Genomic DNA, 18088 nt, shown 5'->3' on the forward strand with positions numbered 1-18088 from the left:
GAAAACCAATGGGAGCAAAGTACAGCCCATCTGTTTGTTCCAAGCCATGTTTAAAATTCCCAGCTTTCGTGTATGTGCGTGTATGCGTTCAGTCGGATTTTTTTTTTTTTGGGGGGGGGGGTTGTATCAGCAGGCAAGTGCAAACGCCCCCCCCCCCACGCACACACACACATGTGCAGATGAAGGCAGAAAATAGTCTGAGAGCATGACATTGGCATCTTGGCGTGTCTGTGTTTTATCTTGCGTCTTGAAATGTCAGTGATTCAATTAAGAGAATGAAAGAGATAAAATAGAGATTTTATTTTTCTAAACCGTTTCACGTCTGTGTCTGGTTGAATGTAATCTTCAAGCAAATGTGGGGGAAAAGAAAAGCGTGCATCCTTGTGATGCTCTTTGATCGTGTTCAGCAGTCTTTGGCTGACTAACTTATCTAGAGCCCTTGAAATACAGTTTCCAAACATCATTAAAAATAAATAATCTTTATTACAAATGAATCAGCAAAAAGTGTGAAAAAATATATTTCATTAAAGTTTAATTTGAGTAACGTAATCAGTCCTGCATCCTGCATTATTTTAACTACATTTGCGTCTTTTTGTATTGATAATCATGATCTTTTTTTTCTTCTTTTTATTTCATATTTATACTTATTTCATAGTTTTGAGCGTGTTGACTGTAAATTAGCTGTTAGCACCTAATATGTTTGAGCTGAAGACTTAACTTTGCATTTCTGTGTCTCGTCCAACAGTCCAACAAAGTGTCTGTGGTGCAGCAGTCTCACGGGATGCACCCGCTCACGTCCCTCCTGCCCTACAGCAACGAGCACTTCAGCCCGAGTCCTCCGCACCTGCCGACAGACATGAGCCAGAAGACAGGTGAGGGCGCGCGCACACACACACACACACACACACACATATTCTAAACAGCACTTTATGCATAAAGGTGGGGACACACACGCAGCTGTCATTACTGATGTTGAATTCTTGTCGAAACACTGAATTACACAAATTGAAGAGGCCTCTTGCACAGACACACACACACACACACACACACACACACACACACACAAGTAAACACAGACATATTCCAGACAGCTGCTGAATTGTTGCTGAAATCCTTGTGCACATACACACTGCAATCTATTTGTGCTGTCAACACATCATTTATCACATCTACACAAATGCAGCACAGACACACACACATGCACACACACAAACTCTTTTTACCAGAACATATATGTATACAAATGTATATCTTCTTTGTCTTTCTGTCTATTTCTCCTTCCCTGTATTTCACACACACACACACACACACACACACACACACACACACGTGCATTACGTTCATGTTCATGTATGTCATCCCCACTTCCCTCCTCTCTCCTCACTCATGGATACGCACACAAACACGCACTGAGGCACGCACACAGTGTGTGAAGTGGCAGTTCGGGCTCCGTCAGCCTGTGGCGGTTTCTTGGCTGCTCTGAAGTGGCCTGGTCCTCTGAAGGGACCGCCAGCCACACACACACACACACACACACACACACAAAGATGGAAACAATTAGAGTGACAATCACACAAGCCATCGCTGCAGCACACACAAGGTTCTCCTTAGCAAGCGCTGCACATACAAACACACACTGTTCTCTGTTTGAAAGTCACAAACAAACACACCCTGACATTTAAACAATGTAGGATTTTTGCCTTTTCAGACGTAGCTAAAAGGTTGCCCGTGTCGGTCCGTCTCTCTGTGTAGTCACAAGCTGAAATGGTCGTCACTGCCAGGTCAAAAATCCACATTCATCGTGTCCAAAAGATGAACAGTACATGTATGACAGAGGAGATCCACTGATTTTTTTTTTCTTTACATATCAGAGTCCGTTTTTAGATGTTTGGAAGCACTGCTGGACGCGTGACAAAGTTGCCAGAGGGATTTGCACAAAACCCAGTACATGGGTTGAATGGATCTGAAATCTACAAGTTTAAAAAAATGAAAGAATAAAAAAAATAATCTGATAGCTGAGAACCGCTCCTACAACAAAAGGTGAAAAGGGGAGATACTTGCAGACAGAAGTTGGCATCATATAATTCTGTAGTGTTAGAGAACTCACACGGCTGATAACCATGAAATCTCTCCCTGATGTGGTGACGTGAAATTGGTTGAAATGAAGCCTCTCACGCTGCCTGGGTTTTCCTCAGGAGCTGCCGCATTTCTGAGTCTGAACGAGGTAATTGAAGGATTATGACAGTGATGAGGATGAAGAAAGCGGGCAGTTTTGTTTTCCTTTTGTAGGGAAAAGGAGAAAACTGGAGTAGAGGAAGAGGTTCAGCGGAATAGAAGACGCTTTGGTCGAACGTCAAGCCCTGGCTCTGATTAGATATTAGAATCTGACCTCAGGCAAGCTTCTGACTGCTCCGTCTGGAAATCCCCTTTATCCCACAAAAACTCTCCTTGTCTGGTCTAGACTGTGTGTGTGTGTGTGTGTGAGAGACGCTAGCACCGTGACTCAGCCCTTAATGACAGACTGAGCCACCTGCTCTAACTTCTCACATACACACACACAGCAACACCTGGCTGCAGCGCTTAACCCTTCTCACATCATCTCACCTGAATTCCGACTACGTTTCCACTCAGGAACATTACAGCACACACCCACACACACACACACACACACACACACCACCTTACCTCACTCCTGATATCCATCATCACCTCGTCACAGGCAGGGGTTACCTCATCAGAGATGTCATTGTTCAGCGCACTCCTCTGTGCTCAGACTGTTGCTTGGCATCGCTGAGCTCATCGCCGATCAGTAAGACGGTGGGACGCTGCGGCAGGAAGACTGAAAGTACACGAAAAAACAAGCAGCAGTTACTTTTGAAATGTTGCGCGTTGTGTAACTCGGAAGCCGATGTTTGGGCTCATTTTTCTCATTTTTCTGAATACAATTTTCGAAGAAGAAATGTGTGAACACAAGTTAGAAAGTTTGCATCAGCCAGCTGCCAAACTTTTGTGCTCGTGATGAAAAGAAAGCAGTGGTGACACCTCATCAGTGGTCAGGTGTGACCCTCTGGCAACCCACCAGGGGGTCTGTTTGATACAGAGTCATGCAGAGCATATGGTGGCCAGCCAGAACAAACTCTGAGAACAAGAAAAGGCCGAACACTCACCTGTGGCATCCAAAAGCCTGCTGCAGCCAGGTGCATGTTTACATAACCGCAGAGCTGTCCGCATGGTTTCAGATTTAATTTAGTGTGCTGATTTTCCAGCCAGTGTGTTCATTCTGTTTGTGCAGGTTTGTGAATCAGTGCAGGTTTACATCCTCCAATAGAAAACCATCAGTGTAGCCTTCTTCATGTCAAAGCCTCTGGCAGAGCTGTCACTGTCTTATCACTTCACAGCCAGTGTGAAAACAAAAAAATGACCTGACTTGTTGAATTCTGTGTTTTTGGTTTTGTTGTTGCCGTTCCTGTCGTGTCTGACGTTAGACAAGCATCATATGGAGTTTTTGTGTTCTGAAAAACAAATTGATGGGTTGGTGAAATTTGATTATGAAGTGATTATAAAGACTCAAAATAATAATTCAGGATTACACATCGATTGATTGATTGATTGATTGATTGATTGATTGATGGATGAAGTAACTGCTGGGTTGATTTCTGATCATTAACTTGTAATAATTATACCAGCTGTACTTCACTCAAATGTAAAGACTGAAGGAAGATCAGTGATTACAATTTTCCTTTCATATTTTTCCTTTATACATCACCATAGTATGAAAGTTGTATCACAAGTCGTGTAACTCCCAGAACTCTGCATTCACAGGCAGCTCATTGTAGACTAAAAAAATAATCAAAGTCTTTGATTATATTTCTGCTCAAATTTGACGCCTCTGTTTCTGAGCTCACAGCTCTCGTAATACTCTCACTTAACAGTTTACTTCCTGTGTTGTTTCCATCAAAAGCCGCTGTCTGTTTTCACTGTTACTGAAGGACCTTTGGTCGCCTTTCAGATTCATAAACCCCCTTAGGATTTTCCCTTTAATTTCTCCTTAAAACAAAAGTCGCAATAAAAGCAAAAAATTTGCCTTCTGCAGACTCAAAATATACTATTTCACTTGAAACTTTTGCTGATCACTTTTGATCTTTACGGGGTACCAGAAGCAACATGATAATTCAGTCAAGTGAAAATATATTTGCAGAATTTTTTGGTAAAGATTTTCCAGTTAATCGCACTTCTAAATTTAGCTGCAGCGCAGTTTCAAAACATGACGGTGCAAAGTAGAATCTCTGTCACATGTAAAGCCCCCTGCTTTGCATCATCACCCCGCGATGCTGCGGGGGGAGGCAGCGACGATGACTGGGATGCGAGGATGCCAGTTTCCGTGGTAACCAGAGAGCCTATGTCTGTTTATACATTTGTTTTTGTGTGCTCATGGAGTCACACTAGTAGTTAGATCACAGCAAAGTAAATTTTTTAAGTAAATTTAAATTTTTGCTATCAGAGAAAAAAAAATACAAAAAAAAATATATATATATATATTTTTAGTTTTACTTGCCAAACTGGGTTTCCATTTTTATTTCCATTGGGTTTTTTATGGTAAAAGTTGTGCAGTTATTGCTGACGAGAGCCTCTTTAGCGCTCTGCTGTTTGACATTGTGAGACCCAGCTGGTCAGTCCAGTCAGTTCAGTCACTTCTCCAGTCAACCATAACACATCATTGAACACGCGATTCAAAAGTAGCCTGCTTGATCACAGTCGATCCAGCACCGTCACGCTGTTTTTCAGATATGACTGTTGACTCGGACAGCGGAGCATAAAATACATAAAAAGAAAGCAGAAATGAAACGTGTCTGCTCGCTATCACACTTTTATGTCCCAACTAAGCAGTCATTAACACTTACTGTATAGTCTCATACGCTCTTCAAGTATTACTGTACATGTGCAAAAGGAGTGTGAAGTAACAGGTTGCAGTTGCACGCCTCAGTCACCTGAGCAGAACTTGGTCGCGAGTGTTGCTTAAAGAATAAAGCTGCTTTTTAAAAAGTTTTATTTAGTGTATTCAAATTCCAAGTAAGCCACACTGCTGCACTGGACAAGCAGTTCCACCAGTAATATATATTACCAAGTATAATGAACACACACACGCTGCTGTCCATTTTGAGACAAACACCCACTGTAAGAGCGCCAAATGTGCAACCGTGGCTGAAAATAGTCCCCAGCAGATGCACTTTTTGCGACGATATTCAGCTAGAAGTTAGACCTTTCATTTAGCTGAGTTTTTATGATGCATTTTTTAAAGTTCGTCCTGAACAGGAGTCAGTGGACCTGGTGCACTTACAGACAGACAAAGGAATTTGTCGCTTTTGTTTGTTTCCATGGGGTTTATTACAGAGCAACGACATCCATATCAGCTATTTTGTTTTCTTTTGCGAGTAAAGTTGCAAAATGTCACGTTACAGTGTCCAGTTGACTTTCAGGTCTGATCTTTACATTGCTCCTTAAGCTCATGTTACTAAGTAATTTGTTTGTTTTACTGTTTACTCTGCAGATGATCCTCTCTCCTCTTCTTTTGTCGTCTTTGCACATTTCATTCCACGTGAAAATAAGTTGTTAAAGTTCTTAAAGCAACATGAGAAAAGGGGAAATTTTGAGTTGGAAATTAAATGTGACGAATAAGATAACCGAGTCATTTTATAATCTGTAGTTTCACACTGTGCAAAAATGACTTTAAGTGCCACTGGGACTTTTGATGTTTGGTCTTAAGAAAAGTAAAGGTTCCTGTACTTGAGTAAAAAATTTATCAGCACTCATTGCCCCTCTTACTGTAACAAAACACTACAAAGTTTCTTCTGGTCTCAGGTTCTTTTATGTACACCACACCGACAGGTTGTCAAGTCATTTAAAGGCTCAGATGCTGCAGCACTTGCACTCTCAGTGGTTATAACCACCACAGCACATTATTGGTGCAGGAATACTATTTTCAGCTCCTCGTCTCTCGGTTCAACATGCACACACGTTCTGATGCAGGGCTCATGCAGAGCCAGTTTGACTCAAATGGTTTTCCTTTTAAGTGTTTCCCAAGACGCTGACATGGAAACCGTGAGATAGTTACTGTAGTTGTCATTAGACGGCCGCTTTAAAAGGGGCATTCCAAAGAAAACTGCCCCATTACTGCTGCTAATTTCCCCCTTCAGGTTTCCCAACAACAAAAGAGGGTGATAGCAAAAACGTGACTTTCAGAAACCAGCGTCATGGTTCCACCACTTTTAAGGGTAACAGTCAAAATAAAACTTGTGTATGTTGTGTTTAGGATTTCAGTTGCTGCTGGCCATACAGTCATTTCAGGGAACATTGGTGATTTGGAAAAAGGATGTTATGTTCAACAATTTCAGTATCAAAGGAAATATTAACACCCATTGCTATTAATTCTTTTATTTATCAGTGTTTCTGCCAGTTAACACCTGTTGAGTTCATCAGAGATTTCATCAAAAGCAGTTCTTTAACATGTACAGAAAAATCCGTACTAGTCTGAGGGCACATTCAAGCTGAGTTCTGGCAAAAAAAATGGCAGATGGTGGAAAAGATGGAAGTCCATATGCCAGGATGCTGCACTGCTGTTTGTGCCTTATCTCTGAGGCAGGACTGCAACATGGCAGCACGTCTGGTCTCTGCTTCAGTGATTGCAAGGTAAACTGTAAACGCAGCGCAATTCTACAAGCTGCATGCTAAGAGGCGTTTTAGCTAGTGCGGCGTGTTTTATTTCAAACTGCCATAATAATCACGAGCTATTAGGATGAGAACAAAACGCAGCATCGTAGTTGCTGCTTTCAAAATAATTTCAGCTCCCACCGTTAGTGCTGCAGAGGATTAAGCTCAGTAATTAAGCTCAATAATTGGTTGTGGATGCAGTTTCGGCGTCATAGTTCTCTGAGAGTTTCATGGACACAGGTTTGTACCTTTCACTTTGCACCAAAGTTTCATGTCCGTGCTGACTATAGAGATGCTCCAAGTGTGACTCACATAATACTGTCTATGGGAAAAATAAATTACTCTTCACACCTTACAGTTCTGCAGTCTGAAAATGTCACACTTATGTCACGTCACGTCACATGCAGCACGAAAACTGAGCCAGAATCAAAACTCGTCGAAATGAATGGAGAGTCTGTGTTTTGTCATGCGGTGCTGTTGCCTGAGACTTAACCCCGTGTTTACAGTCAGTGGAATTTACCCTTATAAAGACCTCTATATGCTGAACCTTGTTTATGTGTCTGTGACACAAGCTGCTGAGAAACAGTGAAACACATGCTGTGTTGTTGTAAACAAATTTGATTCGTCCTCACTTGTCCTGCTATGTTGCTGGGTATTTCATTTAAATGTTAAGCTTCTGAAAGCTTCAACTGCCAACTGAAGAGTGAAGTCGACTACATTTGTTGACAAAAGCCACATTATTAAAATAATAAATGCATAAAATTAAGCGTGAGAAATGGATGAGAGTGAGAAACTAGTTTTGTTAGAATACAGTAGATGGTTACATGTATTAATCATATGGTAGAGAAATAAAGCATGTGAGACAGAGAACACGAGAATGAATCTCAGCGAGATCATAAAATCAATGTGGTGGGGGGGCAGATGAAGGGAACGATGGGAGAGGGAAAGAAAAGCGTTGTAATGTAGGCGGGGAAATGGGAGAACGCTGGGAAGGAGGGGAAACGAGAGGTAAAAGGTAAAAGAGAGGTGAGACGCAGGACAACAAATGAGGAGTATTGAGGGTCTGAGTAGTGGAAGAGAGGGCTTGCAAGAAAGGATGAGGAAGGAGAGAAGAAGGGAGGAAGGGCGTGGTGGGACAGACGAGGGAGGGGAGGAAGCATCAGGGTGGTGAGGCAGGTCGACTGACTCAGTCACATTCCTGTCATCCAGATTTATAGCGGCTCGGGGTCCTGAAACAGGCCCGGAGCCATGGCCAAATTACAGTCATCTAGAGCATTCCTCTGCTGCAAACACAGGTTAGCAGCCGGGCCACGCTAAGTGCTAGGTGCTGCCTGTTGACAAATGACTTCCTTTGAAGGGCACAAAGAGGGAGACAGAGGGAGACTGGATATTTACTGTGTGAGGGCAGAGAGTCGAGCTGTCTGTGTTTCTTTTGTTGGAAAACATTTCTGCTAAAAGTAGGGATGAAGTATGTGTGATGGTTTGTTTGTGTGCATGTTTGGGTGTGTGTCTGCCCGTGTCTGTGTGTGTTTTTAAAATGTGGGAACTTACACCACAGCCGGTAACTCGTGCAGAATAAACCAATGAAACCAACTGGCGACATCAGCTCCCACTGGAGGGTCCCAAACACACACACACACACACACACACAGAGGATCACAGTCTCACACTAACACACTGAGACACACAATATGACAGGATGGGAACGGAGGTGTGTGACCTGTGTTAGGAGCATCTTTGTGTTTAATGCCAGGTTCCCAGACAGCTAATAGCCCATTGGAGCTGGAGCCCAATGCCAGGGGCTGCTGACCTCCCCTAACAGTGTGTGTGTGTGTGTGTGTGTGTGTGTGTCCTACAGGCGTTCACAGGCACCAGTCCCAGGACCTCTCAGGGTACTACTCCCTCCCTCCAGGCGGCGTCAGCCAGATTAGTCCCTCCATGGGCTGGTGAGTCCCTCACACACACCCACTCACACACACCCACACACACACACACACACATATCTGTACATGCTGTGACTCACACAGGTTTTTGTGCGCTCGTGATGACCCTGTTATAACTCACAGTCTTTGCCAAACATGAAAGGAGCACAGCAGGTCGGTCTGTTCCGTAATGAGGACTGACGCAGAGCTGAAACTAGCTGATACGGAGGAAATTCATCTCCAACTATTGCCTCATCAAAAAGGCCGAAGAAGATTTGCCTGCTTTTTGTTTAGCCTTCTGCGAAGCTGAACTGAGTGTCAGTTAAATCAAGCCTTTTGAGTTTTCACTACTTTCTCACATTTCATAGACTAAATGATGAGTGGATTAAAAGAGACAATAATCTTCAGATAAATAAATAGTAAAAATAATCATTAGTCGTCGCCTTAAATGGGCATGTTGAGGACAAATGAGTAGCAATACTTTAAAAATGTGGACAGAAATTAAATTCTCTCTGGAATTTGTGAAACGTTAAAAAAGCAGTATGTGGCTCCTTTTTTTAAATATATATTGACAAGGCAAATACTCACTATTTCTATAAGGATAGTAAAGGAGCAGATTGTAACTAACATTACAAAAACTCACTTGTTCCACTTTGGAACAAGTGTGTGAACAAATGTGAATTGTTGCTGCTGTCTCTCGTTTTCTTTGATAGTGAACTGAATACTTTTGAGTTTTGGATTGTTGCTCCGACCAAACGAGGAATTCAAACATGTCAGCTTGCTCTTGGGGAAATCACTATTTACTGAAATTTTAGTGCCCAAATCGAGAAGAAGACAATAATCAGCAGTTTAATCAGTAATGAAAATGTTTTTCTTCAACTTGCACCGTTAACCTTTAACCTCGGCCCCTCAAAACATTCATTTTCACAAAAAAAGACAATTTACTTTGACCTTCCCAAACATCATCGTCATCATCATCTCGCAGCATCACATGTACACACACTCACATACACACTCTGACCTAGGTCAGTGTTGCATATATCAGTGTCTCACCTGGTGTCAGAGTAGCTAACCCCAAGGCCCCGTCGGCATGGAAACCACCTCCTTTGATCGTCTGTGTTTAGGCCTCTGACTTCAACCTGTTGCCTCTGGTCAAGAAAAAAAGAAAAAAGGAATGTGGAAAACTGCAAAATTTTAATGAAATGTCAACCAAGAAAGTGTTGAGTGATGGTCTGTATTTGATCACAAGCGAGTCCTCTGAGTGCCTCTTTTTACTGACGATTCAGATCAAATTGTCAGCAAAAAAAAACAAAAAAACAATATTTTTGCCAAGAGTTCTTCTTACACAGTGCAGAGCAGCAAGTCATGCAGCTTGCTTAAGACATTTCAGGTGGATTCGAGTGTTAGATGAACCAGCAAAAGACTCCTAAATTAAATATCAGTATTAGTGTGCTTTTGGCTTTCATCCACTACGTCACGAGGCTGCAGCAGCAGTATGAAAGGCTCTTTAGTGTGGGATGTCGGCAGCGGCCACAGCTGTTCCACATTCAGTTGTTTCATTGAGAGTTTCCATCAATTCTGCGTCAACTGTGAGCTCGCGATGCCGTGCTGCCTGATTGCGAACGTATAATACCAGACTTCCATTGATTTATGGGCCAACACAAATCCATTTATTACAACCTACAGTATCTGTGCCTGGACAAAATCCCCAGCATGAACAGTTAAGGGCTTACATCAAATGTCATGGAGATTTGAAATGGAAGCTTAAAACTTTGTGTGAGCATTTGCTTCCATGTGTGTCTGTTTTTCATGTTTCTGTAGGACGAGCTGTCTCTCCCCAGACATTTCTCGAGTCTCTGATTTATGGACGTTTCATCTTTTTCAGACGCCTCACTATGGATTTACGCAAACATTATTCGGAGCTAATCTCCTTTAACCCAGATTATCTGCTTGTTTTGGCCCCTTGTAGTGTGCGTCTTTGTTGAAGGAGGAGGATGAGAGAACACAGTGAATGAGTGGCTAAATGTCAAACTGTTGTTTTCACTATTAGCCTGGTCTCTCCTCCTGTCCCTCCATGACCACCTCCACATGCCCACTCGAGTTTGCTAGCTGGTGGGGGAGTTGCCTCGGACCAGGAGCGGGTCAGGAATTATCGGAGCTGTGTTTTGTTGTTTGTAGGGATGCCACTGAACAGGGTCTACTGCTGTGGCGGGAGTGCGAGTCTCATAAACATGTTGCATTATTAAATACAGTGTGAACCGAGAGCTGAAAGAGATGTTATAAAACCTCTTAAGCGTCTATCAACCAAAGCAGAGTGAGACTGCAGCACGGCCTCCTCCAGTCCCCTTGAGGCTTTCTTCTCAGCTCCACACAACTGACCGATCACGATGTAAATGTGTGTGTGTGTGGGGGAGGGGTTTCAGAAACTACTCAGCCATCCAGCCTGCAGTTCTGATGGAGGTCACTGAAGCTTTAAGTGACACAAGCAGTTAAAGTTGCATTTTTACAGCTTGGCAATTAGGACAGACAATTCCAGCGAAGATAACACATCACCATGTAAATGACTGCAATAAGCGATATAATAAGAGACCTCAAGAATCAAATTTTCAGCCTTTGTTGCAGAAACATTGTTTGCTTTGTCCTCCATCATTGAGCAGCTGAAATTGCAACTGTGTAAGAGTTTAAAGATTGGGCGTGTCTAAGGTTTCCAGTAGCCAAAGTTGACGTTTTACGATCACCTTTATACTTAAAGGCAGTAAAGATGTACGTATTGGTCCTTTAACAAAAGACCCAAAGAGCAGGAGAGCAGTCAGAGGTCATTTTGAGGCCTTCGGGGTCAGAAAAAGCAGTTCGTGGTCAAAACAAAGCATGAAAGCTGTTCCCCTTTAAGGTCATTTCCTGACACTTTGAAACCTCTTACTTTGCACTGAGTCCATGTAACTCCTTTGTTGTAACTTGTGGTCAAAGTATAACAGAGATGATGTTCAGCATGCTGACCAGTCATGTGGCCTAGTTTTTCCCAGCATTCCCAGCATACCTCTGCCCAGCCATGCCTGTCACATGGTATGTGGGGTATGTTTCTGTGCGAGTGTGGCGTCGCCGTCGCTCAGGAGCTGCTTTTCAGATGGGTGTGATGGTGTATATGAGGGCTGGTCAAACTTGTATTTTCTGTTTTTTTGGCTGTGGACCATCACATTAATTGATGGGCTGCCTGGCGAGAGAAAAATCGCAGACCGCCTGTTAAATTTGAACTGCCTTTATCTGAACAACACTCAACCTGTGTTGCAGTGTTAAACAGGATTACAGCATGAATGGTCCTCCAGGAGCCGAGCCTGGTTGATCTCTGGACTTCTTACCAGGCAAAGGCCTCTTGCTGCTGCGCTTTGCTCCACATGTGGTGCTGCCTCCTGGAGCTACCGATTGGATACAGTGTAAAATAAGAGGATGAGATGAGTGGAAGGGTCTGTGATGATGACGATGATGATGATGATGATGATGAAAACAGTAAAGGTGCTTTAAACGCTACACGTGGACTGGAGCGTGTGCATGCGTTGAAACACAGGGATGAATCAGTTGAAGAGGGGGGCGGGGATGGTGGTTGTACTGGCTCTCAGGAGGTAGAAGTGTGGTTTTATACATATCAAAGGCTCCTGCTTGCATCCCATCCCCACTCTCGACCTCCCGTGGTGTGTGTGTGTGTGTGTGTGTGTGTGTTTCTGCTCCTGGTAAGCCACGTATTGACACACAGCTGTCAACAGTGCTGATCCGGAGTCTCCACGGGGGATCACCGTGCATCAGTGCATCACAAGAGTTTCTACTTGTAGAAATGAGAAGAAAAATCGAACAAGCTTTAAACATTACACTTTATTGACGAAGGAGATTTTTGTTTTTTGTTTTTTTCAAATTCACTAGTGCTGAAGTTTATGGTTAGTTAATTTCATATTGTAAAATATAACAATGTAAGAGATAAATACACTTCTAAAACACACTTGCTCCTGAACACATGTATTTATGCATATAACTATGAAACTGTAAAGCAAGACAAAGAAAGAAATCATTCCAGTCATTCCAGCTATCTAACAGTCAAAAAATTAGAACTGAACAAATTAAAAATGTTGTGATGATGAACAATATGCAAGTTTAAATTCCCCAAAGCGATGCCTCTGTATCACAGTACAATGATTTTAGTGTGGAGTGTTTTCTACTTGTGTCTGTTTTTACCAAAAAGTCAAGGATGAAATTGCATTTAGATTAAAATTACAGTGGAATTAAATTGACTGTAGGGGGCTAAACGTCCCCACGGGGATCAACAAACGTTTACCTGTGAAGTCAAAAGACACCAACTGTTGCCGTCTCTCCCCTCTGCTGTGCTGTGGCAGGCAGAGCCAGCCTGTCTATCCTGCTCTGTCCCCCTGTGGATTCAGGCAGACCTACTCCTCCAACCTCTCCAGCGCCCCTTCCTACTCCAGGTACCGTAGCCGTCTGGTCGGAACGAGCCAGACCGAGCCAAAAAAAACAAGCAAGAACAACAACGCTCTGCATCATCGACTCCTGTTTACAGCACGTTCAAAAGGCCTGAGCAGGAGTTTTCCGTTCGCCATTCATGGGCAACTCATGTTCAGCTGCTGTGTCAGCTTTCATTGGGCAGCTGCTGTAAAAGCCCTACTGGAGCAAGCGTGCTGTAAACAGGACGAGTTAAGTGTTTTCGCCAAAAACCAGCTGAGACAAGGCAAGCTGAGCCGAGCCGAGCTAGCTGCTGCTGCAGAATACAAGATTCACACACACACACACACACACACACACACACACACACTTAAACACACGCTCTTCTCCACCTTCAGGACAATAACAGCTTTTTTCCTTGCTATTGCACACTGTTTGTGTGTGTGTGTTTGTGTGTTGCTTGTCCACGTTCCTCACTAGCAAAACCAAATTTTTAAGAACGCAGCAGGCATTTAAGGCATTCAATAGCGAACTTTGTGAGTGTGTGTTTGAGAGAGTGCCCATGCTGTCCACCGATTCGCTTCGTTTTTTTGTGGATGCGCTGCAGCTGTGATTCTGTCTTGACACTTTTGAAGCCGGACTACTGTTAAAGAAGGTCACACAGCAACAAAAGGTCAACCAGCCTTTCACACAGTCTGTTTTAGACCTGATTCATGCCACATGGGTGGGTGTTTCCACAGTCAGAGAATCACATCAACTTAAAAGCCAGTGTAGATTTTAGAATCCAAAAGGAGAAAGTGATCTTGTGATCGTCAGTTATTCGATCTGGATCTTCTTTAATCTGGCTCATTTCCTGACTTTCAAGTCTTTATTTAAACATGTTAATAATTATGTATTTCTGTTGCTGATACCTGAATTCACAAAGTGTGGTAAACCCCACCTATGAGCTGCAGGTTAAAGGGAAGAATCTGAATATTTTTTGGTTAATATTTGACTGAGACTCTCACTCTGCTGCCGCAAGCTGTCTGCAGCTGATGCTTATCGCCGCTTCATCGTCAGTCAGGCTCTATTTTTCCACTTTAATCTCCGCTGCCTGTAAAAGTGCTTAAATGTGTTATTGTCAGTCACTTTTATTAGAGAAAGTTATCTGGAAATAAAACACCCAGAAATTGCCTCCTTTTGTGCTTAAATTAATATGACTGGATGGTGAAATTATTTACTGACAAGAAATTAGTTTTTTGCCTGAATTCAGACTTCACACAACCTTGAAGATGTGACTGATGTGAAGAGAGAAGATTAGTTTTTCTCAGTCAGTAATGCCAGGACGCCCTCTAGTGGTGAAAAATGCTCAGAACCAAATCACTCACTTTAAGTGCGGCGCCCAACACGAACACCAAGCCGCCACTCGGATGTTTCTGAACTTTTTTGTCTGTGTCAGTCAGTCAAACTCTCTGTTCACACAGGCACGAATCCTTTTAAACACTCTGGGTGTGCAGATCTGTTCTCTGGCTGACCCTAACAAGAAAAACAAAATCACCAAACTCACCAGATGGAGGATGACTTTCAGCTCTTAAAAGTTAAACCTAGAGGCTTTTCACACTTTCAAGCTCGTCGCTTTACCCAAACTCCTCCTCTTGCTTTGATGCTCACTGTAAACTCTGCCACCTCAGGCTCAACGCATTTCTCTGAACTGACTAAAGCTTTTTTTTTCCCTCTCCTGTCACTTTCTGTCTTTTGTCTTCCTCCAACCTTTTCTCCGTCACCTGTTTCCTCCCACCTACAACAGGTTCCCTCACTCTCTGATGCTGGGCCCATCAGGTATGCATCCTACAGGGATCCCCCACCCAGCCATAGTGCCCCCCACAGGCAAACAGGAGCACGAACAGTATGACAGGGGCATGTACGTGTAAGTGCAGCCTTTGTCTCATACACAAATTGACAAATCAAAAGATAACAAAACCTGTTAGGATTCTCTCTTCATCTTTGCTTAAATTTCTTCACCTGTTTTTGTCACCCTCACACTGGTCCTCCTCCTCTCCCTAATCCTTCTCCTCCTCAGGAAACCACAGGAGGTCAAACGGGAGAAGGAGCCCAAGAAGCCGGTCATCAAGAAGCCCCTGAACGCCTTCATGCTCTACATGAAGGAAATGAGGGCGAAGGTCATCGCCGAGTGCACATTAAAGGAAAGCGCCGCCATCAACCAGATTCTGGGACGAAGGGTGAGGGATGCACACGCATTCAGAAACCAAGCCAACACAGACTAATCCTGTTTCCAGGTCAGTCTGTAATTTCACTCATGAGGAACATGAGAGGACTGTGGTAACGTGAGCCTTGTTCCCCTCACATACTGGGATCATACTGGGTGCAGACTGCAGTGCATCGTGAAAACTGTGAGAAATGGTCCAATGTGCATTAGCTGTCATGGTACCTAAACTGTGTGAATTACTGTTTACTGTCCGCACTGCTGCATCTGAGCACCACACTTATACTTTCTGTTACTCTCTCTGACATCCTTCGCCTAAAGTATCTTATAACTCTGTGTGTGTGTGTGTGTGTGTGTTTTTACAGTGGCACGCGCTGACCCGGGAGGAACAGGCCAAGTACTACGAGTTAGCCAGGAAAGAGAGACAACTCCACATGCAGCTCTACCCGACCTGGTCTGCCAGGGACAACTACGTAAGGACCTCTCTTTTTGCTCCTCCTCTTCCTTCATACTGACTGACACCTCGATAACTTTTATGAGCTCATTTTTAAAAGCTGATCTGAACAAAACATAACCAGGAGACTTTCTCACTTTCCTGGTTGTTGGAAGATTGTGGGAAAAGTCATGATTTTTATGCTGGGCTTGTAGCGGGAACCATCTCTAGAGTGAAGAAGCCATTTGGTTGCGATGGTTACAGCACTCAGCTAGAAATAAAAGGGGATAAAAACAGAATAATGTCATAACTTTGTATAGTGTTGGGATTTTACTGACATGATCCGTTATAGTGATAATATACTGATTTTGGTGATGATTTTTTTAAAAAAATGTGTTCAATTCTGAATTTTTTATTATGAAAAAAAAGTCCTTCAAATTAAGAGTAAGAAAACAGTGAGTGCTGTTTATACTTAGTTTTATGCAGTGTTTTATAATATTAGTGGTAAATCCAACTCATCAAATGCTGAGTTTAAGCAGTTCCTGGAGGCAGAAAGCTTTTAAAAAATGCATAAAATTGATGAATCAGACACCAGGAAGCAGTCCAACGACTTGACTTCTTCTCTCTCTGGTTTGACTGCCTGTGAATGAAACAAATAAACAAAACGGGATCAGTTCAGTAAACCACAGCGCGGTGAACTGGGTTTGATAATATGTTATTGTCTCGCCTCAGAGCTGAAGAAATTAATCAGCTTCTCTTACCGGCCTACTGTCTCAGTGACCTGCATGATCATTGGCTCCCATACCTGTCAGTCAAAAATCATAAAAACATAACTACAAACTTTTATGGCATGAAATGATTAAATCGGTCTCCCAGAATGTAGGAGGAAGTCAAACTTGTGTGGTGCATGTATTTCACTCTCATGTTTTGGGGATGTGCTGTATCTGGGCTGCTGTGTGCCTCTGACTTGTCAGTTTGCTGTTGAACTCTTGCAGGAGGCGGGCCTTAGCGGGGTCGCAGGGGAAAAGAGTAAAGCTGATTGGGTAGGGACACGTCTTATGGTGGATTTATGCCTCTGTGGTGGGGAGAAAATAAAATGAATATGTGAAGAGCTGCATGAAAGGGATTGTGGGTATTCCTGTGCAAAGTTTGCATGCACCTTCCAAAAATCTGAATGACTTACAAGCATCAGCCCAACAAACAACAAGTAACAACAGCTGCAAAGGCAGATGTAATGGGGTCAGTCACAAAGACATTTCACCAGAGTCTTGCACTCGGTCTTGACTATTTGTCAATTAAACTACTGAATCACACAGAGGTATAAATGGACCCGTTTTGCTCAACTAACAGAGAGCAGGGCCGCATGGCTGGCCTCGCTGCCTCGCTGCCTTAGTTTTATTTGTTGTTTTTAATGCGCATCCCTTTAAAATCCATCCCTCTAAATCCACACACATCGACACACGTGCTTTTGAAAATGCACTAGTGATTTTTACATTTAGTTGTCTTTTGTCTTTCTAATAACCACAGGCTTAAGTAAATCCTGCAGTGTGTGTGTGTGAATATTCTCTCTCAGAAAACTACGAGAAAAATGTTTCATAATCCGGTGAATTAAAAGCTTTGGTCGTAACCGAAGCTGCTTTTCAGTCACTATAGAGATCTCAAGCTGTTTATGTTTTCTCTGCTATACTGTCTGTGTTTCTCTCCATCTGGCTGAGCTGAACTCTGTAGACGGGCAGGCATGACACTCTGGTGACTCTTAACTTGGTGGCCGTGGTTTATAACACGTTCGTAACATCTGGACGATCGCTTCATCGTGTCACAAAGCACGGCCAGATATTTCAAAATAACAGTCTTCATCGTACTCGAAGACAGTTATTTCTCATCTCGCTTCTTAAAAAAACATGATGTTGTGAGCGTGTTACAAACCAGAGCTTTAGCACACTGTGATTGTAGGTGTAGGAGCTCCCGCTGTTGGCATGAAGCTTTGAGCATTTTTTTAAGCGGCTCAGCAAGGCCTAACTAGTTGATGGTGTTTGGTCAATTCCCAAATAAGTACATTATTAAGTTGTTTTCATAATGGGGCATTGGACAGGTGAGAGAGCTATAACGCTTCATAGTGTAAAAAGTATTGTTTGATGTCACGTCTGAAAGTCTCGTATGAATAGAATAGAACAATTTGTGCAATGACGACAGTTAAACAAGCGTTCAGGCCTGTGACAGAAAATGCAGCGGATGAAGAAGACTTTAAGAAACCTCCTCTCTCCTCGTCGCCCTCTGCACTCGGCTCCCCTCCTGAGGTTAAAAAATGTCACTGGACCCTCCAGCAAAGAGGGGAAGGAGTTCGACACCCCCCCCCCCACCACAGCCGTGGAGGGTTTC

At 43.1% G+C, this 18088-nt stretch overlaps 1 protein-coding gene across 10 annotated transcripts in view; it reads left to right on the forward strand.

Annotated features, from left to right (window-relative positions):
* tcf7 (transcription factor 7) overlaps positions 1–18088 on the forward strand; it is a 66880-nt gene that overhangs the window by 40956 nt on the left and 7836 nt on the right. For 5 of the 10 annotated variants that reach the window (XM_046411182.1, XM_046411188.1, XM_046411189.1 and 2 more), the window contains 7 exons: positions 746–872; positions 8567–8654; positions 13010–13099; positions 14860–14979; positions 15133–15292; positions 15642–15749; positions 16705–16752. In XM_046411182.1, the coding sequence (XP_046267138.1) occupies positions 746–872; positions 8567–8654; positions 13010–13099; positions 14860–14979; positions 15133–15292; positions 15642–15749; positions 16705–16752 (741 nt within the window). The remainder of the gene's footprint in view (positions 1–745; positions 873–8566; positions 8655–13009; positions 13100–14859; positions 14980–15132; positions 15293–15641; positions 15750–16704; positions 16753–18088) is intronic. The other 5 variants (XM_046411183.1, XM_046411191.1, XM_046411190.1 and 2 more) reach the window with 3 other exon arrangements.

Source organism: Scatophagus argus, chromosome 14 (assembly GCF_020382885.2).
Source record: "Scatophagus argus isolate fScaArg1 chromosome 14, fScaArg1.pri, whole genome shotgun sequence".
Classification (NCBI taxonomy): Eukaryota; Metazoa; Chordata; class Actinopteri; family Scatophagidae; genus Scatophagus; species Scatophagus argus.